Genomic DNA, 20,664 nt, shown 5'->3' with positions numbered 1-20,664 from the left:
ATATACTTCCAATGGTGATTTATCAAATTTTCAACTGCCCTTTCTCTGAAACCCAACTCCGGTTAGACAATGCTCAACTCAAACACGAAAGATAATCAACCACACAAGCTTTCAAGAAAATAACTTAACAAATCTGTATTCATTCAAAAGACATGCATGTTTCAAATATGGTGCAACACAATCCAACTCTAACAATGAGATGACAGATTTAAGAAGCAATAACAACATCCACAACACAAATTTAATAGAGCAATTGGGTTTTAGCCAAACTGATGGAGACAAAAATTGGCCAGTTCAAGCCACAAACATGCTTCTTCAATCCTAGTGGTCACAAGATAAGAAGTGTAATCTAAAATTGCCACCAAGGAACACATGCAACATTATGGGTCACGAACAGTAGCAGAGATGCACTTAAAACACCAATGGTGGATGCCCTTCATGTCCATCACGATACCATGAGGATGGAAGGCATCCTACTCGGTTCCTCCAAGCTCGAATACTCCAAGTTTGGCTCAAAACACAAAAATTGCCATTCTTTCTCCAAGTTTCTTCTCAAAACTTTTGCAAAATTCTTCAAATTGTTGTACATATATTGTATTTGAATCGTTATACCAGATAATGTCCTTAAGTGATTTACACAATGACATCTATGTCGGAGACAACGATTTACCTTTGCTACAAATAACAGTCCAACTTATTGACGTGTTTAGTAAATTAATTTTTATTTCAACCTAGAGAGATTTACATAATTTGTCTGTTATATGTTCAAACCACAAACTCATCATTTATAAAGGAAATGTCACTTCGTCTATTCTTTACTGACGAAGCAAAGCGAAGCGACACCCTCCTAAACTTGTGCGACCTGTCATTCATTTATAAAGGAAACATCGTTTCACATACCGCTCATTTTAAAAAAGCACACACAAATAAATTGCATTGCACATTAATTAAAAAACATCATTTCATTTGCCTTTTGCAAAAATGAATTATAATTGATTGCAAGTCAATCAATATCAAGCAACAATATGCCTTTGTTTGTCTTTCTCAATGAAATCGATTTGTATTTATGAAGTTACCTCGATTTGTATCGCTGAAGTTACCTCAATTTATACTTTACTAAGTCTAAACATTGTGTCGATTTGTTTGTTGTTTTTCTTTTCTGCCTTTTATGAATCAGTCATTTTGTAAATCGCGATAGGACATATCATTCATATAGACAAAGCTCGTAAAGGCAAATCGTAATAGGATATTCAAATGGATTTGGTGGGATGAGATGTATTTGATTGTCAGATGGGTTTAGGTAGGGGAGTGATTGGATTGGGTTGGATGTGAGACCTATTTAGCTCTCATCAAATTTAAACCCAATCTAAACTATTATATATAGAGAGAGATACAAATTTACATATATATATTTTAATTAAATTTATTTGGGTCTCAAATGAACCCAAAAGTTATTATATTTAAGTATGATCCATTTGGAATTTAGATAGATCAAAAACTTATTATATTTTAGTAAAATTCACAGTACACTAAAATGATTCATTTAGATCATAAGTGAATCCAATTCTTTTTTTCTTAAGTAGGAGTTATTTGGACCTCGAATTGAATTCAGATTTAAACAAATTCATTTTACCTTCATGAAAACCATTTAGGTCTCAGGTAGATCCAAAAGCCTTATTTACTTACTGGAATCCAATTGGATCTCCAAATGGGTCTAAATGTTAATATACATAATGAGATCAAATTGAGACTTTAAGTAGATTCGATATCTTATTTTCTTAGTAGGATCCAATTTGGTCTCTAAATGGATCTAAAATACTTTTACATTAGATTAGATTTATTTGGGTCTTAAACGGATCCAAATCTCTTATAGGTCCAGTCCAAACCCTGATCTGAGTCTAAACTATTTCCATATCCATGATGGTCATGTATTGTATCTAAGCCAAACCATTGATTATGATGTATTATAACTAAATACTCATATTTTTTGTAAATGAATGTGGTTGTAAATCACATCGATTTGTAGTTATGAAGTTACCGCGACAATGATATGTCTTTGTGAACGAAATCAATTTGTATTTATAAAGTTACATTGATTTGTATCATTGAAGTTAACTCGATTTGTTCTTTACTAAGTCTAAACATCGTCTCGATTTGTTTATTATTTTTCTTTTTTTACCTTTTATGAATCAGTCATTGTGTAAATCGCGATATGACGTGTCGTTCACTTAGACAAAGCTCGTAAAGGCAAACCCAATCTAAACTATTATATATATATATATATATATATATATATATATATATATATATACACATTTACATATATATTTTTTAATTAAATTTATTTGGGTATCAAAGAAACCCAAATTTTTTTTATTTAAGATGATCCATTTGAAATATAGATAGATCCAAAACTTAAACCCTAAACCCCAAACCCCAAACCCCAAACCCTAAATCCTAAACTACAAACCCTAAAACCTAAAACCCTAAACCATAAAACACTAAACACCAAACCCTAAACCCTAGACCCTAAACCCTAAACCTTAAATTCTAAAACCCTAAACCCTTAAAACACAAAAACCTAAACCCTAATCGTGATAGGGCATATCATTCTTATAGACAAAGCTCGTAAACACAAATCACGATAGGACAAATCATTTTTGCTTTATGTTCATGGGTGTACAGATCGTGATAGAACACTTCTTCTATAAAAAATAAATCGCGATCTCTTATAGAACTGATTGCAAGCCAATCGGTATCAAGCAAATCGCGATAACATGTAGCCTTTATACGTACAAATCCTTTCAGCCTTTTATCATTTTTTGTGTAAATCACGATAGGAAGAAAGGTCGTAAAAGTAAATCATAATTTCTGTAGTACACAACGCTAAATGCTTCTTCAATTTTTTTTTATGAAGGCCGAACATTACAACAATTTATTCAGTAGCACTTGTGTGTTGAACTTATTAAAAAAAGAATTATATATTTATAGAATGTCACATTACAAAAAAGAATTATAGAATTACAACAAAGAATTATAGAATTACAATAAATAATTATCGGGATACAAAAATCACATAATGTTTATTCAGTAGCACTTGACGACTCAGATGGACTATGATATACAAATCGCCTCTTTCTTTTCCTTGGTGGACTCTCTTTTCTGGGTGGCCTCTTGGTTTCCTCGAACTTATTCAAACCACTGGTAATCATCTCTACCAGTGTACCATATTGTGATCGCATTTATCTCTCCAAATTCTGCACCTACTTCCGTAACTCCTTATTCTCTCTCTCCAACATCTCTAACCTTGTGACAGAGACTACCTTCTTTTTTGTGAGTTGTGTTTGCTCCTCACCGTGTACTACAACTGAGGGAATCGTTGTTGTAGGTAGAGGGACACGATGAACATTTTTTCTATGCTGGGAGATGACATGTTGGGGGACGGGAGGGATGCATGGGTTCCCAATATTTTCACGTTGCTTCTTCTCAATCTCCAGATTTTGATGCATGGGTTCCTAATATTTTTTAAAAAGTTGAGGTCATATTGTCGTTCTTTATAATCATATGCTATGTTACAAACACCTCATTTGTTCCAGCTATCCAATTGTTTCCTAAAGCGTTCGTGCTAATTCTCGTTCCTGACCCCACCACTATTCATCTTCCTTCTCACTTCCACAAGCTGCTTTGGGGTAGACTGTCCCAAGCCAGCTTACAGGAGAACTTGACTACCATGCTGCAACTTGGCTTCAGATTTGCTAAATAGCCAAATATTGCAGCCAGACAGTCTCGCAGCCTCAGCAATAACCTCTTGGTCCTCGTCCTCCCCATCTTCATACAGTCTCCACACAACCAGTACATTGGAGATTATGGTTTAGGTATAGGCATAATTATTCATGCTAATGAATGCTAAATATTAAAATGATTTATAATAACGAGTGCTAAATATATTACAACGATTGTTGCTAATGAATGTTTTGTATTAAAATGATTTACACTAATGAATGCTACATATTACAACAATTTACAATAATGAATGTTAAAATGATACCGCTTTGTACTAACGAAGACAAAATCATTCAACGATCATTACTTAAGAATGCTAAAGATTATAACGATTTACACTAATAAAAGTTAAATGCTAAAGCGATAACGATTTATACTAAGGAATACAAAATCCTGCAACGATCATTACTTAATAATGTTAAACATTAGAACGATTTATACTAATGAATGCTAAATGCTAATACGATAATGATTTGTACTAACGAAGACAAAATCCTACAGCGATGATTACTTAAAAATGCTAAACATTTCAAAGATTTACACTAATAAAAGTTAAATGCTAAAGCAACAACGATTTGTACTAAGGAATACAAAATCTTATAAGCAATCATTACTTTAGAATGTTAAACATTAGAACGATTTATACTAATGAATGCTAAATGCTAATGCGATAATGATTTGTACTAACGAAGACAAATTCTTGCAGCGATGATTACTTAAGAATGCTAAACATTTCAACAATTTATACTAATGAATGATAAATGCTGAAACGATTATAAACGATTTTAAACCATTTACCTCATTTAATTGCAGACCATCTAAAATGAACTTAACATTATCCTCCTTGACATGTATTGTAGCCTATCGGTCGATCTTGGAAAAACCATAAATCGCAGGGCCATACTGAGGACAAAAGGCGACAATATGCTCTCATGCTCAGGCCTACAAAAATAATATATTAGTAAGACTATAACCTTCAACGACATTAGTCTATAACTACCAAATATGTAATAAATAATTACCTTAACAAATGGCTAAAACCCTTCGACGGTTTTTGTACCCTTACTCACACGGTAAAGTTGACTGCATAAGAATGCAAGAATAGTAGCACCCCATGCATAGTTGTCTACTTCATCGAAGTCTTTCAAGAACTGCAGCCACAGGTAACTTAACCTCGAACCAGACAAATCCGAAAATAGAGTAAGTCCAAAAAAATAAAGAAGGAAGCTGCGCAACTCTTGGTCAGCTCTTTCAGATGCACATGTAGCAGACCGGCCTTCCCATTTATTACGAAAAGAAGAAACTTTCATTAATGTGAAATTGCTTTCACCAAAAATACATTGACCCCAATCCTCCATCGACATTCCTAGAAGGGTCGTGCACTTGTCCCTTGCATTATAGTTTGAATCTCATGCTAGGACAACAATTCTATGGCACTTAAGACCCGTAATTTGTGGCACATCTTCTAGGGTCAAGGTGATCTCAAAAGAATCAAACTGAAATGTGTTCATCTTATGATTTCACTTATTGACCGGGTGGGTCATAGTGTTCCAACACGAGAAAGCCACTGAAGTGCATATTTCATAATTGATCATTCTGATATTCACTCAGATGTCCATATTACGACAGAACTGCAGGCCACTGACACCGCCCTTTGAGCTTTTCACCTGGCGCTCTACTTATCTTCTGACCTCTGTGTAGCACAAAATAACATATTATTTGTATCAAATCAAAATTACTCTCATTTGTACTTTTACATGTCGCTATACACAGTAATTCCTATATATAATAATCGTTGCACACTCGCTATCACTGTAATCATATACACAATAATCAATATCAAAGTAATCGCTATACGTACTAATCGCTATACATAGGTCACAATAATCACTATACATAGTAATCACTATCACAGTAATCACTGTACATAATAATACCTATCAAAATAAATCATTACGTAATCGCTATATGTTACATATAAACAGATTCAGATATCCTTCAAATTTGGATATTTATCAGATTTGATTGCAAAATCAGAATCGAATTATACTCGAATAGTTTTAGCTTATCAAATGCAACTGAACAATCAAATTTGGTCGGATATAGGATCAAAAATATGATTCACTGAGTGGCAGTTGTGCCAGAGAATGATGTTAAGGCACTTTATGCATTTGAGAAAGGAGGTGAGACGGCCTTTGTATTTGCATTGAAAACTGGATTTAGCAACTACCACCTCATAAAATGGTAGATGCCAAATCCAGAAATGGACTGCTGCCACTTTGTCAAATGCATAAACTCCCTCCAACTACCAGTTCCCATATGGAGACTTATTTCACATTCTTAAGATCGAAATATCATCAAGAGGGCATTTATTGCATCCCCACCCAAGGGAAGCCACTTCTTGAAGGGACGCATGAGAAAAAGTCCTTTCCCATGGGGGGAAGGTGTGAACCAGTGTTGTCGATATTGGCCTGAATGTCGATGCACCAGAAAATACTGACCTGAATTGGCTATTTTTTAATAAAATGTAAAAAATAGATTAAAATTAATTTTTTATATTATTTTAATGGCTTTAACATGTGTCACGTTCTGATTGACACAATATTTTTTAATTATTTTTTGGCCAATTCAGAATAATTCACTTGAGAATGGATATTGGAGGATTCACCTGAATCATTGGGCCAAACGATACAAGTCCGATTCCGATACAGACAACAGTGGTGTGAACCCATTTTGACAGGAAAGATGCTTGTTTGCCTTTATTATGTAAACACCACCACATGTTTTCCATGGAGATGTTTGTTTCACCTCCCTTAGTAAAAGTTCTCTTTCCTACGAAAGAGTGTCTCTTTAATCCCCTCCCGAAAAGAAAGCAATATCCATGCTTGAACAAAGAAGAGAGTGCGAATAGGCCAAGGGATTAAGCATTCTATTATTTCATCACAATTCCAGCAATGAACATTGCATACACAAATATGATCATGGAAAATATTTAGGTGTATGCATGGCTGATCAGACCGACAAAAGGAGAAGGAAAAAAAAAAACACCCAATATAACCCAAAAAAGGCGAAAAACTCACATCAGCAAAATCATATCAAAACACGAGCCATTCTGCTATGTTCTTCTAGTCTTCAATCAAAGACAAACTGGAAAGGGTTTTCCTACAAACAAAACAGAGAATTCTTTTGACGAAGACTGCACAGAGCAAGAAATGTAAGGCCACACAACTTGCTTCCAAAACCAAATCAACCATCAATTGCAGTTACGATCCCGTTACTGCTGCACTAATCTCCACACACGAATGCATGCATCTTCACCAGAGCTTACAATAGTGCAATCATCATTGAAAACTAATCCATAAACACCTCCCAAGTGAGCACCCTTTATGGTTATACGACTTGAAGCTGGCTTATCAACTTCATATATAATTATGCTTGTGTCTAGAGATCCCGTAGCAACCATTGTGCTATCAGGAGACCAAGCCACACAATTTATACGAGCAGTATGGTACAACATGTTCTTAAGCTTAACCTGCAGAAGATAGTCAACTGGTTAGTGAGACAAATGTTCAGGAAGTTAAAAATCAAACCTTGGTAATTAACATTACATTTCTAAAAAGGATTAATGCGGAAGGGAAAGGAAGAAAGAGAGATGGACTATGCAAATGGGAACCAAAAAGTTAGAAGTATGAACAACTTAAATATAGTGACAAAATCTATCAAAAATAAAGAAAAAAAAAACATGGATGAAGCATGACAGCCTTCCACTACTTTAATGTGTGTAAAAAGAATTTAGGAAACAAAAAGAAAATTAAAAAACCATATAGGATTTACATTGTGCCTGATAAATTGAACCATGGCATTTTGCTATGTCACATGGGTGCGGGTGCGGGTGCGACACGGGTGCGGCGCAATTTCAAAAATTTTGGACACGGGGACTCGGCTATATATATATATAATTCTAGTAAACAATTAAAATTAAGTAGCCAAAACTATGACCTTAATTTTTTCGAAAGTTTCAATTTGGCATTCCCATTTCTTTATGGTAGTTCTTAAGCTAGCTTTTCTAATACTTGTGAAACTAGTATTTTTTTAAACTGGAAAAGCATTTATTTAGCTATCTCAAATGGTTGGGTTACCTTTTATCGTGTTTTATACATATTTTTACATAAGTTGTGACTTGTGAAACAGTCACACAGACTGTGCACACAGTCTGTGCAATGCAGACTGTGACTGTGTAGACTGTGCACAGTCACACAGACTGTGTGCAATGACTGTGCAGTTGCAGTTGCACAGTCTGTGACTGTGCAACTGCATGCATTGCACAGTCTGGTTATATATTAAAAAAAAAGATATATAAATTTTTTTTTTTTTTGTTTTTTGTCTTAAAAATGGATATTTTTGGACTCGGTCAAAGTTGACCGAGTCCAAAATGTGGACGGACGCGGCCTGGACTCGTTGATCGAGTCCGACTCGGCATTGACCGAGTCCGGGCCGAGTCCAAAGCCGCACCCGTGTCCGCACCCGTGTCGGGGCGTGTCGACTCGGGTGCGGCACCTCCCTAGCCGAGTCCGTGTGACATAGGCATTTTGTAGTCTAGGAAAACAAGGGTAATTATAATACCGCACACAAGGCCATAAATGCTTAAGAATTTTCAAGGTTTTTGGATCTAGAATGCCATTGACATACAATAGAATGAATGTCTACTACATTTTTCATAACAGGGATATTGCGCCGAATCAATTCATTCTAGGTCTTGATTGCTTTGTCACCTTCTCATGAAAATTCAGAACATGCAATTAATAGCAAAGTACACCATTATTATCAAAACTGGTATTTGTCTTATGCACCACAATTTGCTTTGTAATCCCATTGTTGCTTAAAGCTAAACTTATGGTCCCCAATAGTAATATTCCTGCTTATTGCTGATCTCCAATCTTTACTGGGCTCCTCCTTTTCCCAGTTCCTTCAACTTGCTTCATGTCAAATTTTTTGTGTTCTGTAATTTCAGACAGCTTGTAACATGCCCATTCTATCCCTGACAGTGCTCATCTTTCTGTTTAATTAACTCTTAAGGACAAGATGTAAGGATACGTGGCATTTCTTCAATATGTGTTTTTATTTTTGCTTTACGTAACATGCATTAGTATTGTATCATTGTCATCAATGGCTCGGGTAATTGATTTGTAGTACCAGTTGGAGTCACACTATCTCAACCGGGCCATATTCAGGCAAACCTAGCTTGACTAATAAAAAAAAATTAACTCAATCCTAGTGAGGATTAATCTATTATGAGAGATCATCCCATGTGATTAATGAGTTGGGACATCAACCTGTTGTAGTTGGAATATTCATTTTCTCTTTTTTATTTCATTGAGTCAAATTGAAATGACAAAAATTGACACAGAATTAGAGCAGCCATGACGAAGTGATCTATTAATCTCATCTTCATGCTTTTTCCTCTAATCTTCTAACCTCTTTCTTCTCTATGGATTTAATATTTTTCAGAAGATTTCTTTGTTTTGAATGTTAAATTTTAAAACACTTACTGGAATCATAGGCATATCTGACTGTTAGCTTTGAACAAATCTGGAATCTAACTTGTTTTTTGGTCCCATAGGCTTGGGTGAAGGGGATAAATGGATTGGTACGTGGAAATGGTAGCTCTATCTCAGCTGGTGGTGTGGTTGGCTGGAACCAAATAATCAAATCTTCAAGGGAGTACGACCTTGCAAAGGGGGGTGATTGAATTGGTAATTAAGTTTATGGTTCAAATCAAGCTTGCAAAGGGGTCAAGCTGAGGTTCCAGACTGACTTATGGTCCAGGGATGTAACTCTTGCTGAAAGATATCCACCGTTTTTTCACATAAACAGAGATAACAGCATACTTGTAAGTGAATGTTGGAAAGGAAGAGCTAGTTAGTTCACTGAATTCAGAAGGAATTTCAAGGAGCAAGAGGTAGAAGATTGGTTTTGGTTATGGCTATTGGATTTTTAGGCCCATGGAAAATTTCCGACAGCGAGAATTCCTTATATGGAAATGTGACGGATGTGTTATGTTCTCTATAGCTTCATTTAGCCATGCTTTTGGCTGTAAAGATGTAGACCACTTTCCAAATGACACCGTCCAGGGTTTCCATCCCTCTCCTACAGCCAAGATATTTGTGTGGCTCTTAGCACTTGATAAGGTTAATAACCAGTGCAAATTGAAAGACAAAAGTTTCCAGCTTGCAAGTACTTGCTACTTCTGTTTCGATGAGAACGAAACAATTGAGCATTTGTTTTGGTTTTATCCAGCATTTCAGTGGTTGTTCAAACAAGCTTTGGATTGTGCCAATAAAATGGCCAGATGGGGATTTAGCTTGGATTGGTCGGAATAGGACTGGTGGTTAAGAATCTTAATTTGATCTATTCTGTAAGCTTGTTGAAAGATTTCTTATCCCCTGGCTTAAATTATTTCTCTTAGACAAAAAAAAAGGATTTACATGGTTTGCAAAGTGTTATAATGTGCATCTCCCTCACATACTGTTTGTAGACTCTGTACATACACCAATTCTTGTTTTCTTTTTGTTATGTGTGTGTGCTTGTGTTCAAGGATTGATACACACACACACACACACACACACACACACACACACACACACACACACATATATATATATATATATATATATAGAGAGAGAGAGAGAGAGAGAGAGAGAGATGGTACCTCTCGAGTGACATGGTCCCATACAACAGCTTCTCGATTGAGATCACCAGAAATAAACATAGAGGCATCTGGGGAGAAACGAATGGCGTTAATAGCACCACGATGCTTCTCAAGGACTGACTCTTCAGTGAGAGTGTCCCCATTGACAGAATAGACGTGGAGTTTCCCATCTTGGCCACCAACAATGGCCTCACTTCCATCAGGTGAAATTGCAGATGCCGTCACAGCAAACCCAAGATTCAGAGTTGACAACACTTTGGATCCACGAAGCATGATTACTTCGGAATCAGTTGAAAGCAATGCCAGCTCGGGCTTATCAAGTGCAATATTTAAGTCCTTTGGTTGTGCACCAATATCAATTTGTTCTTCATCACCACACTGATTAGCATGCAGCGGAATTCTCCTTACCTGTAAAATTTTGGGAAAAGGATCATCTCTTGTAGCAAAAGCAAGTTGAACATATTGTACATAGCTACAGTTGTTGTACAGTCAGCAAAATATAAGCCCCACAGCAGGATATCATCAATTGGAATTTGGCAGGTAGATTAAGAAATTGTTCCTTATTAAAGGAATATGCTATTCATCAGACTTGGTGAGCAATACTACCGTGTATTGAACTTTTATAATTGGCTGGAAAGCTTTCCAGACAAGAATATATGGACTATCTCTGATATTTACTATCCAAACATCAAAGAAGAGGACCAAATATTTGGAGAACACCTGATAAAATCATCAAATTGGACTAGGACAATATAACTTAAAAACGAGGAGAAAATCTCCAACCGAATAGCCTTTGGAAATCTTTCACATATTATTGCCATTAGACATACTAGCGAGCACAGACATGCTCCCAGTCTATGTCACAGGGACTCACCAAAGAGGCCTCTGCACCCACGTCGACGCGACGCGGGTGTGGCACCCAATTCGGTCAACCCGCACCCAAGGTTATCATTGTCCAAAATGGACTTGGTTAACTTTGTCCATTAAAAAAAGGGACAGGGCTCGATAATGGGTAACGGTACCTCGAGCACCCCCCTCCCCCCCCCCCAATTAAAAAAAAAAGGGGTACCTCGAGAAGGGGTAAAGAGGGATGGGGCTTGAGAATGGGGTACCACGAGAAAGGGTAAAGGGGTGGTGTTAAAATATATATATATATATATATATATATATATATATATATATATATATATATATATATATATATATATATACCCTCCCGCACCCCCACACCCAAGTTCTTTTAAAGTGCAACATCGCCGCCCCCGCATCTGCACCCGTACCTATGTGACATAGCTCCCAGTTTATCCAATACATATATGCACATGTATGAATACAAATTGTAGTTAGTTGCCTGTTTATAGAGAGCGTGAGAGAGGTTGACTATACCATGCACGTGCGAAAATCAAATTCCACTTGTACAACTTACATAATGAATAACAAATAGTGTCAACTGTCACATACAAATCAATTCCTTATGCTGTGAACATTGGATCAAGAGAATTTCTGCTCATGACATTTTATATGTCAAAATTACAACTGGCACGGTAACAATGTCAGAACAAAACAATATCCATAGTGCTATGATTAGGCCAATGAAGCACTGCTCGTCATATTATATCATTACATGGCAAGGTGTACCTTTCAAAAGGTATATGTGTAATTAGGTTAACCTAAAGTTAGACATAACATACAAGAGAGTTGACTGCGACATCACCCACCATATGAGGCACTTTACAGCCCTGTGGTACCTCCTGTTATCTCTTCTCTATTCTTCGTCTTCACCACATGAACATAAAGTTGAATTACTTGCTTAAAAGATGTAGTACTGCTCATTTCAAGCATGGGCGTGAACAAATCTCAATTCATTTTTTATTTCTTCTCAAGGAGTATTGAAAATGATATTACTTGCATATTTTGGTCAAACTATTTCAATGGAATATTATATAGAATTTCAAAGGCTATTTAAGTTTCTAATTCAAGAATTTGACATCAAGAAATTGGTCTCATTTACGTACCTCTTAGAGATTGAAGTTACAAGAACAACAAAGAGTATATTTATCTTTTAGAGAGAATATGTTGGAAGATACTGTTATTAGTCAGTTTGGAGCCTTGTGAATTAACTAACATATGTGTTATCCGATTAGCCTGATTAATCAATTCATGCACAATGAAATGATACTGAGATGGGCCATGAATATTCAAAAAATTGAAGGCTACTCATCAAAAAGGAATCTTCTATGCCAATTCCTTTGAAGTACAAAATAGATGACCTGCATGTATGTGCATAAAAGAACCGCCTCTGGTTTTATTTTCTTTGAGAGTGAATTCCGTACCATTGAATAGAAAAGAGACAAATGATCATAAGCTTAAATGTTGAAGCCACATTATAAAGCCATGTCTTTTGGGCCATTTGAAAAGAATTCATGTAAAAGCAATATTACAAAAGGCAGAGATTCAGGTGAAACTTCTAGGAAGCTTTATGGTGATAAATAATATCTATGAAAAGAAGCAACCATATATTGGTGACCTGCCACTTTAATAAGAAAGAGTTGCATTCAAGATGTTTAGCACTTCAAAATTTCTGAACAGAATTGCAAATTCTCCAAGAGAGTTCAAGGCTTGACTTCATAAATCAATTCGATAGATATCTTTGCAACACCTCAAGATGGAGCATTGTTGCCTATCTCAATTAGGGGTGGCAATCGGGTCGGGTTGGCAGGTCGACCCGGCGGGTTGGCTGGTCAGCATACCTCAACCCGACCCGTTTATTAAACGGGTCGGCTGTGGCAAACACGAACCCGACCCGTTTATTAAACGGGTAACCCGACACGACCCGCCAACCCGTTTATAAACGGGTTGGGTCGGGTAAACGGATTGGCAGGTTAGCAGGTTGACCCGCCCGCCTAACCCGTTTATTAAACGGGTCAGCTGGGTTGGCATACCCCTAACACGAACCCGACCCGTTTAATAAACGGGTTAGGCATGAAAAGATACTGTCATTTAGTATAAAGTTTGGATCTCAGGATCCAGACCCAATTCCTTTCATTTTAAACACATGCTCATTAATGTTTCATTAATGACATGCTATAATTTTATCATAACATGTAATGGGTATTTTCGTACCCTAGCTATTGTATCTGTGTGTATTTAATCAGAGAAGCAAAAATGAATACCCTGATTAGGGATTTTTGCTGCAGCCTCGTTCTCTCTCCCCATGCTGTGTTGTTGCTTGTAGATGAAGAAAGGAACCCATGATTTCTATCATGGTATCAGAGCAGCAGGTTCAATATTGAAGATCGGTTCCTTCTATGACTGATTTGTCTCCTTCTAAGGTACCTGTTTTCTCATTTTTCCTATCGATTTCTCTTGTATTTAAATCTGCAGTCTGGACTGAAATCTCTTCTTCGTACTCTCCTCTTTCTTTTTGCTCTTTTGAAATACATCATTAATCTGCTTATTGTCTTCTTCAAGTACCTCCTTTTGATTCCCCTTTTTTATTTAAGCCAACGTGTTTCTCTTATTTCCAAAATCCAAAACTGAAATTTGGTCACGTTGGCATATTTCCTCCTTCTTTCATTCCCTGTTGTTCTTCTGTCATATCTACTACTTCTTTCACATTGCTGCACGTGATCTTACCCATCCATAAGCAAAATAATCAAGCAAGATCAATTTTTTTGATCTATGTGTGATTACAAGAGTTGAAAAGGATCACTCCAAACTCATTTGCATATTGACGTCAGATCAGATTGTGATCTGCACGCCCAGATCTATCTTGATTGAAATAATTTCATCTTCGAATTCATTTTCATCTCTGTTTTGCCTGTTTTCTGTTCCTGTTCCTCTAGAATTCATACCACAAGAAGAAAAGAATGGTGAGAAAGATCTTTCTATTACCTATGTTAGAAATCCTGAGTATGTATCCTGGATGAAGTGAGATCAGGCGTTGGTTGCCTATATCACTTCTACATTGTCACAAGAAGTGCTTGTGGCAATTCCAGATGACTGCTCTGTTAAAATGTAAAATTGTGCAAATGTTTCATATTTACTGACAAAAATGATAAACTTTCTCCTCGTGTGATTCCCTGTGCCTTTTTAGGATATGCTGAAAACCAGAAAGGTTATAGATGTTTTGACTTCAAAAATAATAAACTATATGTGTCTAGAAATGTTTCCTTTCTTGAAAAGGAGAGCTTCTTTGATTTTAGAAAATTAAAAGACGTCACTGAGTACTCCTTTTTGCTAGATCTAATATCAACATCTGATGAATATGACCTTGATTGTAACTTTGATGATGATCAAAGAATTATTGATCTTAATGTTGAAAATGAAGAAGTTCATAGAGATACTAGTATTCAACATTCCAGGCGACAAAAGTCTAATCCTCCATGTGCACTTGAAAAATATTCTAACATTCCAACTAGACAATCATCCCGAATCTCGAGGCCTCCAGGAAAGTTTATATCAGTGGCGGAGCCAGGGGTGGGCATGGGTGGGCGGCCGCCCACCCTAAAATTTGAAATCGAGTCGACTCATGACTCGGAAAACCGAGTCGAATCGGGACTCGTGAAACCGAGTCGACCGAGACCCGGGCTCTCGATGAGTCTAGAGCCTGCCAAAAGAGGCGAGGGGTAAAACCCTAGCCAGTTTTCTAAAGCTCTGCCCCTCCGTTCCAGCGTTCCCCTTCAGTCACAGGCAAGACGGCAACCCCATTCGCCAGCAACCCTTGTGCTCTGCAGTGCCGCCGGCCTCCCTTCGGTGAACCCGCGGTGGCGGTGCCCCCCTCCGAGCTTCTCCCTCTCGGCTGCAATCTCCGGCGACGCGAGGCACCGGTGTCGCAGTCAGTCGGACCTTTGCCAATCTCTGGCAACCATCGCTAGCAGTTTGAAGAAGACCCTCTTATCTCCTAAATTTGAGGGTGGGTTTTGTTCATGTTCAGTGGCTCTAGTGATACAGTATCCAGTTATCCATTCTACAGGAGCAATACAGGCCAATCCTTCAATTTGGTTCTTGATCCTTTCTTTTTGGGGCACAACTGAACGTGGGTCTAGTTTCTTTCCTCCTTTTTGGGCGCAACCTCATTGGAAGAGTCAATCTTGCTATCCTTTCTTGGTCATCGTGCGTGCATAGGACTCTCCTTTTGTGCCTGCTGCTAAAACAAGGTATGGATGTCTATCAATGTAACGAAGGCAACGGATAACGTATCTTTATCTACCAGATAGTTGGTGAGTGAATTGCTTGTTCTCGATTGTCTAGGATTCTTGTAGTGAGTAACTGTGGCCATTGACAGATTTTAATAATTGGGCGTCTGTATTTTTTGTCTAACAGGCATTTTTATACTCTTTTTGCTTGAATTCTGCATATGGTGCATGTTGGTCATCATCGGTGTCATAAAAAATGTATTCATTTTTTAGCTTAAAGCTTTTTCGGGGTTCTACGGCCAATCTTGGTGGTCAGAGGCGGAGCTGGGGGGGGCGGGGGCAGGAATGGGCTGTAGCCCAGTCCTGCCTCTCGAAACAGTTAATTTTTTTTTTTTTTAAAAGCCCAGTCCTAGCCCAGCTCAGCCCTGACTGCAGCAAATAGTTTGATTTGTCCATATAAAATAGATTTTTATTAATAATTGTAGCCATTTTTTATTTTATCTCAATTTTTTTTTTCGGGGGCGCTGCCCCCGAGCCCCCGACTATCACGCCATTTTTTTTTTTGCTACACCCCTGTTTGCCCATCCCCCACGTCAATCCTAGCTACGCCACTGGTTTGTATCATACGAGTCTTTCTCACCCACATATAGGGCAGTTATTGCATTAATTCACTCATATGAAGAACCATCCACATATTTTCAAGCAAAAACTGATATCAAATGGATAGAAGCCATGAAAACTGAATTAGATGCACTTGAAAAGGCTTCTACATGGAATATTCAAGATCTTCCTTCAGGGAAGAAAACTATAGGATGTCGATGGGTTTATAAAATTAAAACCAAGAGTGATGGTACTCTTGAAAGATATAAAGCCCGTTTAGTAGCCAAAGGTTATGCCCAAGAATATGGGATTGATTATGAAGAAACCTTTGCTCCGATGGCTCGTATGACTACTGTCCGAACCTTAATTGCCTTAGCTTCTATCAAAAAATGGTCTATTTTTCAAATGGATGTCAAAAATGTTTTTTTAAATGGAAAGCTAGTTGAAGAAGTATACATGGAACCCCCTTCTGGTCTAAGTATTCCTAAGGGTAAAGTCCTTCGCTTAGAAAAAACTCTTTACGGACTTAAACAAGCACCAAAAGCTTGGTATGATAGGTTTAGTCGTGTTATGATTGATATTGGTTTTCAATTCTGTTTAACTGACACTGCTTTGTTTATTAAGAATTCTGATGCAGGGATCATTGTGCTTCTTCTCTATGTGGATGATATGATCATCACCGGAAGCGATAAACAGGGAGTTGAAACAATCAAAACACTTCTTAAATCTCATTTTGAAATGACTGATTTGGGCTTGTTGAGATACTTTTTAGGCATTGAAGTTGCTTATTCTCCTAGAGGATATTTATTATCTCAGACTAAATTTGCTTTTGATATTGTTTTCAGGTCTGGTATTACTGATGATAAGAAAGTTGACACTCCAGAAGTTGTTAATGTTAAAATGAAGATTGATGAGGGAGAACTTCTTGCAGACCCTACTCCTTATAGACAGCTTGTCGGGGCACTTTCCTATCTATCCATTACCAGACCAGATATAGCACATGCTGTTCATACAGCAAGTCAATTTCAACATGCTCCTACTTCTGTTCATATGGGAGCAGTCATGCGTATTATCATATATATCAAGTCCTCTCTTTCACAAGGACTTTTCTTATCTTCCTCCTCTTCTCTTGATTTAATTGCATATACTGATGCTGATTGGGGAGGTGATCCCAATAACAGACACTCAACCACTGGCTTTTGTGTCTTTTTAGGGGAATCATTGATCTCGTGGAGGTGTAAAAAGCAGCAGAAGGTATCTCTCTCATCCACCGAAGCTGAATACAGAGCCATGGCAACCATGACCATGGAAGTAGTTTGGCTCCGACGACTGCTTGCTGACATGGGAGCTGAAGCAACAAAGGCTTCACAAATGTGTTGTGACAACAAAAGTGCGATCTACATTGCCAGTAACAGAACATTCCACGAACGCACCAAACACATCGAAATGGATTGTCACTACGTCAGAGAGGAATATCTACACGGGATAATTGATCTGCCATATGTCACTTCAGAATATCAGTTAGCAGACTTCTTTACAAAGCCTCCCGCTGATTGTAGAGAGTGCAATGATGGACCCAAGAAATTGACAGGAAGTCGGATATTGGGCAGTTGAAGATCCTTGCAGCAGCCGATTGGAGAAGAAGGTCAGCATTGAGTAAGACCAGAGCGCACTTACTCTCGTTCAGGCGAAGGTCTGAAATTGCAGCAAAGACTTTAATAATGAAGTACAACCTAGACATTTGATTAACATTCGCATGTCCAAATATTAAAGTATCGTCTGCATATTGAATTGTGTGACCAACAAAACCATGAATGCCCAAGGATTCCAAGAAGCCTGTTTCTTCTGCCCTTTTCATGAGAATAGGTAAACCATCTACCGCGATATTAAAAATGATAGGTGCTAGAGGACAACCCTGTCGTACACCTCTAGCCAACTTGAATTCTTCCCCTCTCATTCCATTGATGCAAACTGATGATACGGATTTTGTGACCAACTCCTTAACCCATGCTATAAATCGGCTGCCAAGCCCCATATTTGTTAGAGATTCAATCAGAAAATCCCATGCCATTCTGTCATAAGTCTTGTGAAAATCCAATTTTAGCATGAAGTGCGGTGATCCAGTCGACTGTAAAGAGTGAAGAAGCTCAGTTGCACAAATAAAGGATCCTTGCAAACTTCGATCTGGAATAAAAGCACCCTGGTTCGAACAAAACAAGTTGATCAATGACAGCGCGCAACCGATTAGCCAACACCTTAGATATAATGCGATACAGAGCACCCATCACCGAAATCGGCCTAAAGTTGGATATGTCTGATGCCCCTTGCCTCTTAGAAATCAAAGAGATGACTGCCACATGATATGGTTTAGACAGCCTCGCATTACGATAGAATTCATCGAACAAGTGGAGCAGGTCAGTTTTTACAGTTGACCAAAATGCTTTAAAGAAGTCAATGTGAAAACCATTAAGGCCTGGTGCCTTCCATCCCGATAGTTCGCTAATAGCATTCGAAATCTCCACTTCAGTGAATCTAACCTGCAAAGAAACAAATTGGTTTGCCGCCAACTGCTTAGAGCCCATATCGCCGATGACCCCCCTGACGCCTAAGTCGGCCGAATACAACCTGGAGAAATAAGAAGTAATAGCTGGCAGGCAATTATGCGGACCAAACTGGCATCCATCGATCTCGATCGAGAGTATACAGTTCTTACTGTATTTATTTGATGCGTTCATATGAAAAAATTGTGTATTATCATCGCTATTAGCCAACCATGCAACTCTAGCCCTCAACTTCCATCTAAGCTCATCTCGTGCTCTCCATTCTGCAACGAGAGTAGAGAGTACGACGATACGCTCCTGCAATTGAAGCACTTGACCCTTCGGTACACCAACAAGATCGACCTGACGTTGGGCCAAATCGGAGAGCTCAGCTTCCCACTGGCCGATGAACCTAAACTTGTTCAGGTTATTAAAACTTAGCCATTCCTTAATACGTTTCCGAAGACGAAGAAGCTTAACATGGATGCGGATGGCCACCCAAGATCCCGTAGCAGGTTGAGCCCACGATTGACCTACCAACTGCTGAAAGTCTGGCACCCGAAGCCACCATTCCTCAAAGAAGAACCTACGACATGCCTTGAAGCCTGCACCCCACGAAACAGTCATTTGTCCATGATCGGACATGGTCCGTGGCAACAGACAAGCAGTGACATCCGGAACTGCGTGAAATAGTTCTGGGGAGAGAAAAACGCGATCAAGTATCCGCAAGCAAGGGCGAGACCTCATATTTGACCACGAGAATTGCTCCCCTACAAGAGAGAGAGAGAGAGAGATCTAAAATGGTTTACAATTTAAGTACTTGATTGCCAAATTATTCGAGATCTAAAATGGTTTACAATTTAAGTATTTGATTGCCAAATTATTCTAATGGCTGGTTGACATGGTGAGTTGATTCACTTTCTGGGAAGCATATTGATTTTGTCAGTTATCAAGTTTGAACTGAAAAGTTTACTTCAACGATAGGGTCGCGAGATCGAAACTCAGAGGAATTGACAGGGGCCTGCACAAGATTTGAATTGCTTATCCGGTTCGGGCGTCAGGTGTACGGGGGACATAAAAACAATGAAAATATCAGATACAATATAATTGCACCAACATTAAGCACCTCATCACCCTCCATCTTGAGGACAGCCTGTCAGTTGTGGGGCCCAGGTTCTGATGGAGGGCAGTCAAGTGCATAATGCACAAATTTTGTGCCATGTGATTGCACCCGATCAGAATCCACAAAATAGGGTGGTTGTGTCTTAATCTTTGAGAGTCTTATATCGTAGTGGGCCGAGCCCATTAAGCGACCTGGTCTTCGATACGGGTTTTCTTGTCATTAAAAAATAAAGTTTAGATTAAAATATTGTTAAATTGTAAAATAGATGCCGTCATTATCCTAAAGAATTAAACATTAAAATTTTTTAAATATTTTCTAAATAGTCACTTTTTGAGCGCACAATGGTGAAATTTGTCCTTAGCGACCTGTTCCAGCACACAGAGACAAGGTCCTACCCCAGAACTACCCAACAATTAAGCGCACACTCTATCCTACTGAGAAAGTGGAAACTCACTATGACACTTTAGTGATTGGATGTCATCCAAGAAAGTTTGCTCACAAAAAAACCAGGACCGTTTTATGGCACAATATTTGCTACCCCTCGTGGGTAAGGAACCCCTCAGTGAAAAACTGTAATATTTTTATTATTTTTTGCACATTTGACACGATCTACATGTTTAGTTTAGTAGAAAAGGACCTTTGAAACATGTTATTATAACATGCATGTGAGATTTTTTTAGGGTTAAAAAATCAACGGCCTACAATGTACCTTCAAAAAATAATATTTTTACATAAAAAAATATGATCTAAGTGTTCATTCTTACGAATTCG

General features: G+C 38.0%; 1 protein-coding gene across 1 annotated transcript in view; it reads right to left on the bottom strand.

The window, feature by feature from the left end:
- LOC149829662 (actin-interacting protein 1-2-like) overlaps positions 1 to 19,415 on the bottom strand; it is a 75,855-nt gene extending 56,440 nt beyond the window's left edge. Inside the window, exons 1-3 of the mRNA XM_090015225.1 lie at positions 19,368 to 19,415; positions 10,493 to 10,900; positions 7,062 to 7,315 (exon numbers count right to left, since the gene is read on the bottom strand). Coding sequence (XP_089871351.1) covers positions 7,062 to 7,315; positions 10,493 to 10,900; positions 19,368 to 19,415 — 710 coding nt within the window. The remainder of the gene's footprint in view (positions 1 to 7,061; positions 7,316 to 10,492; positions 10,901 to 19,367) is intronic.
- Positions 19,416 to 20,664: the final 1,249 nt, after the last annotated feature.

Source organism: Nuphar pumila, chromosome 8 (assembly GCF_984573655.1).
Source record: "Nuphar pumila chromosome 8, dmNupPumi1.hap1.1, whole genome shotgun sequence".
In the NCBI taxonomy this organism is placed as follows: domain Eukaryota; kingdom Viridiplantae; phylum Streptophyta; class Magnoliopsida; order Nymphaeales; family Nymphaeaceae; genus Nuphar; species Nuphar pumila.
The sequence above is the reverse complement of the archived record's forward strand: the minus strand, read 5'-3'. Positions and strand labels throughout refer to the sequence as shown.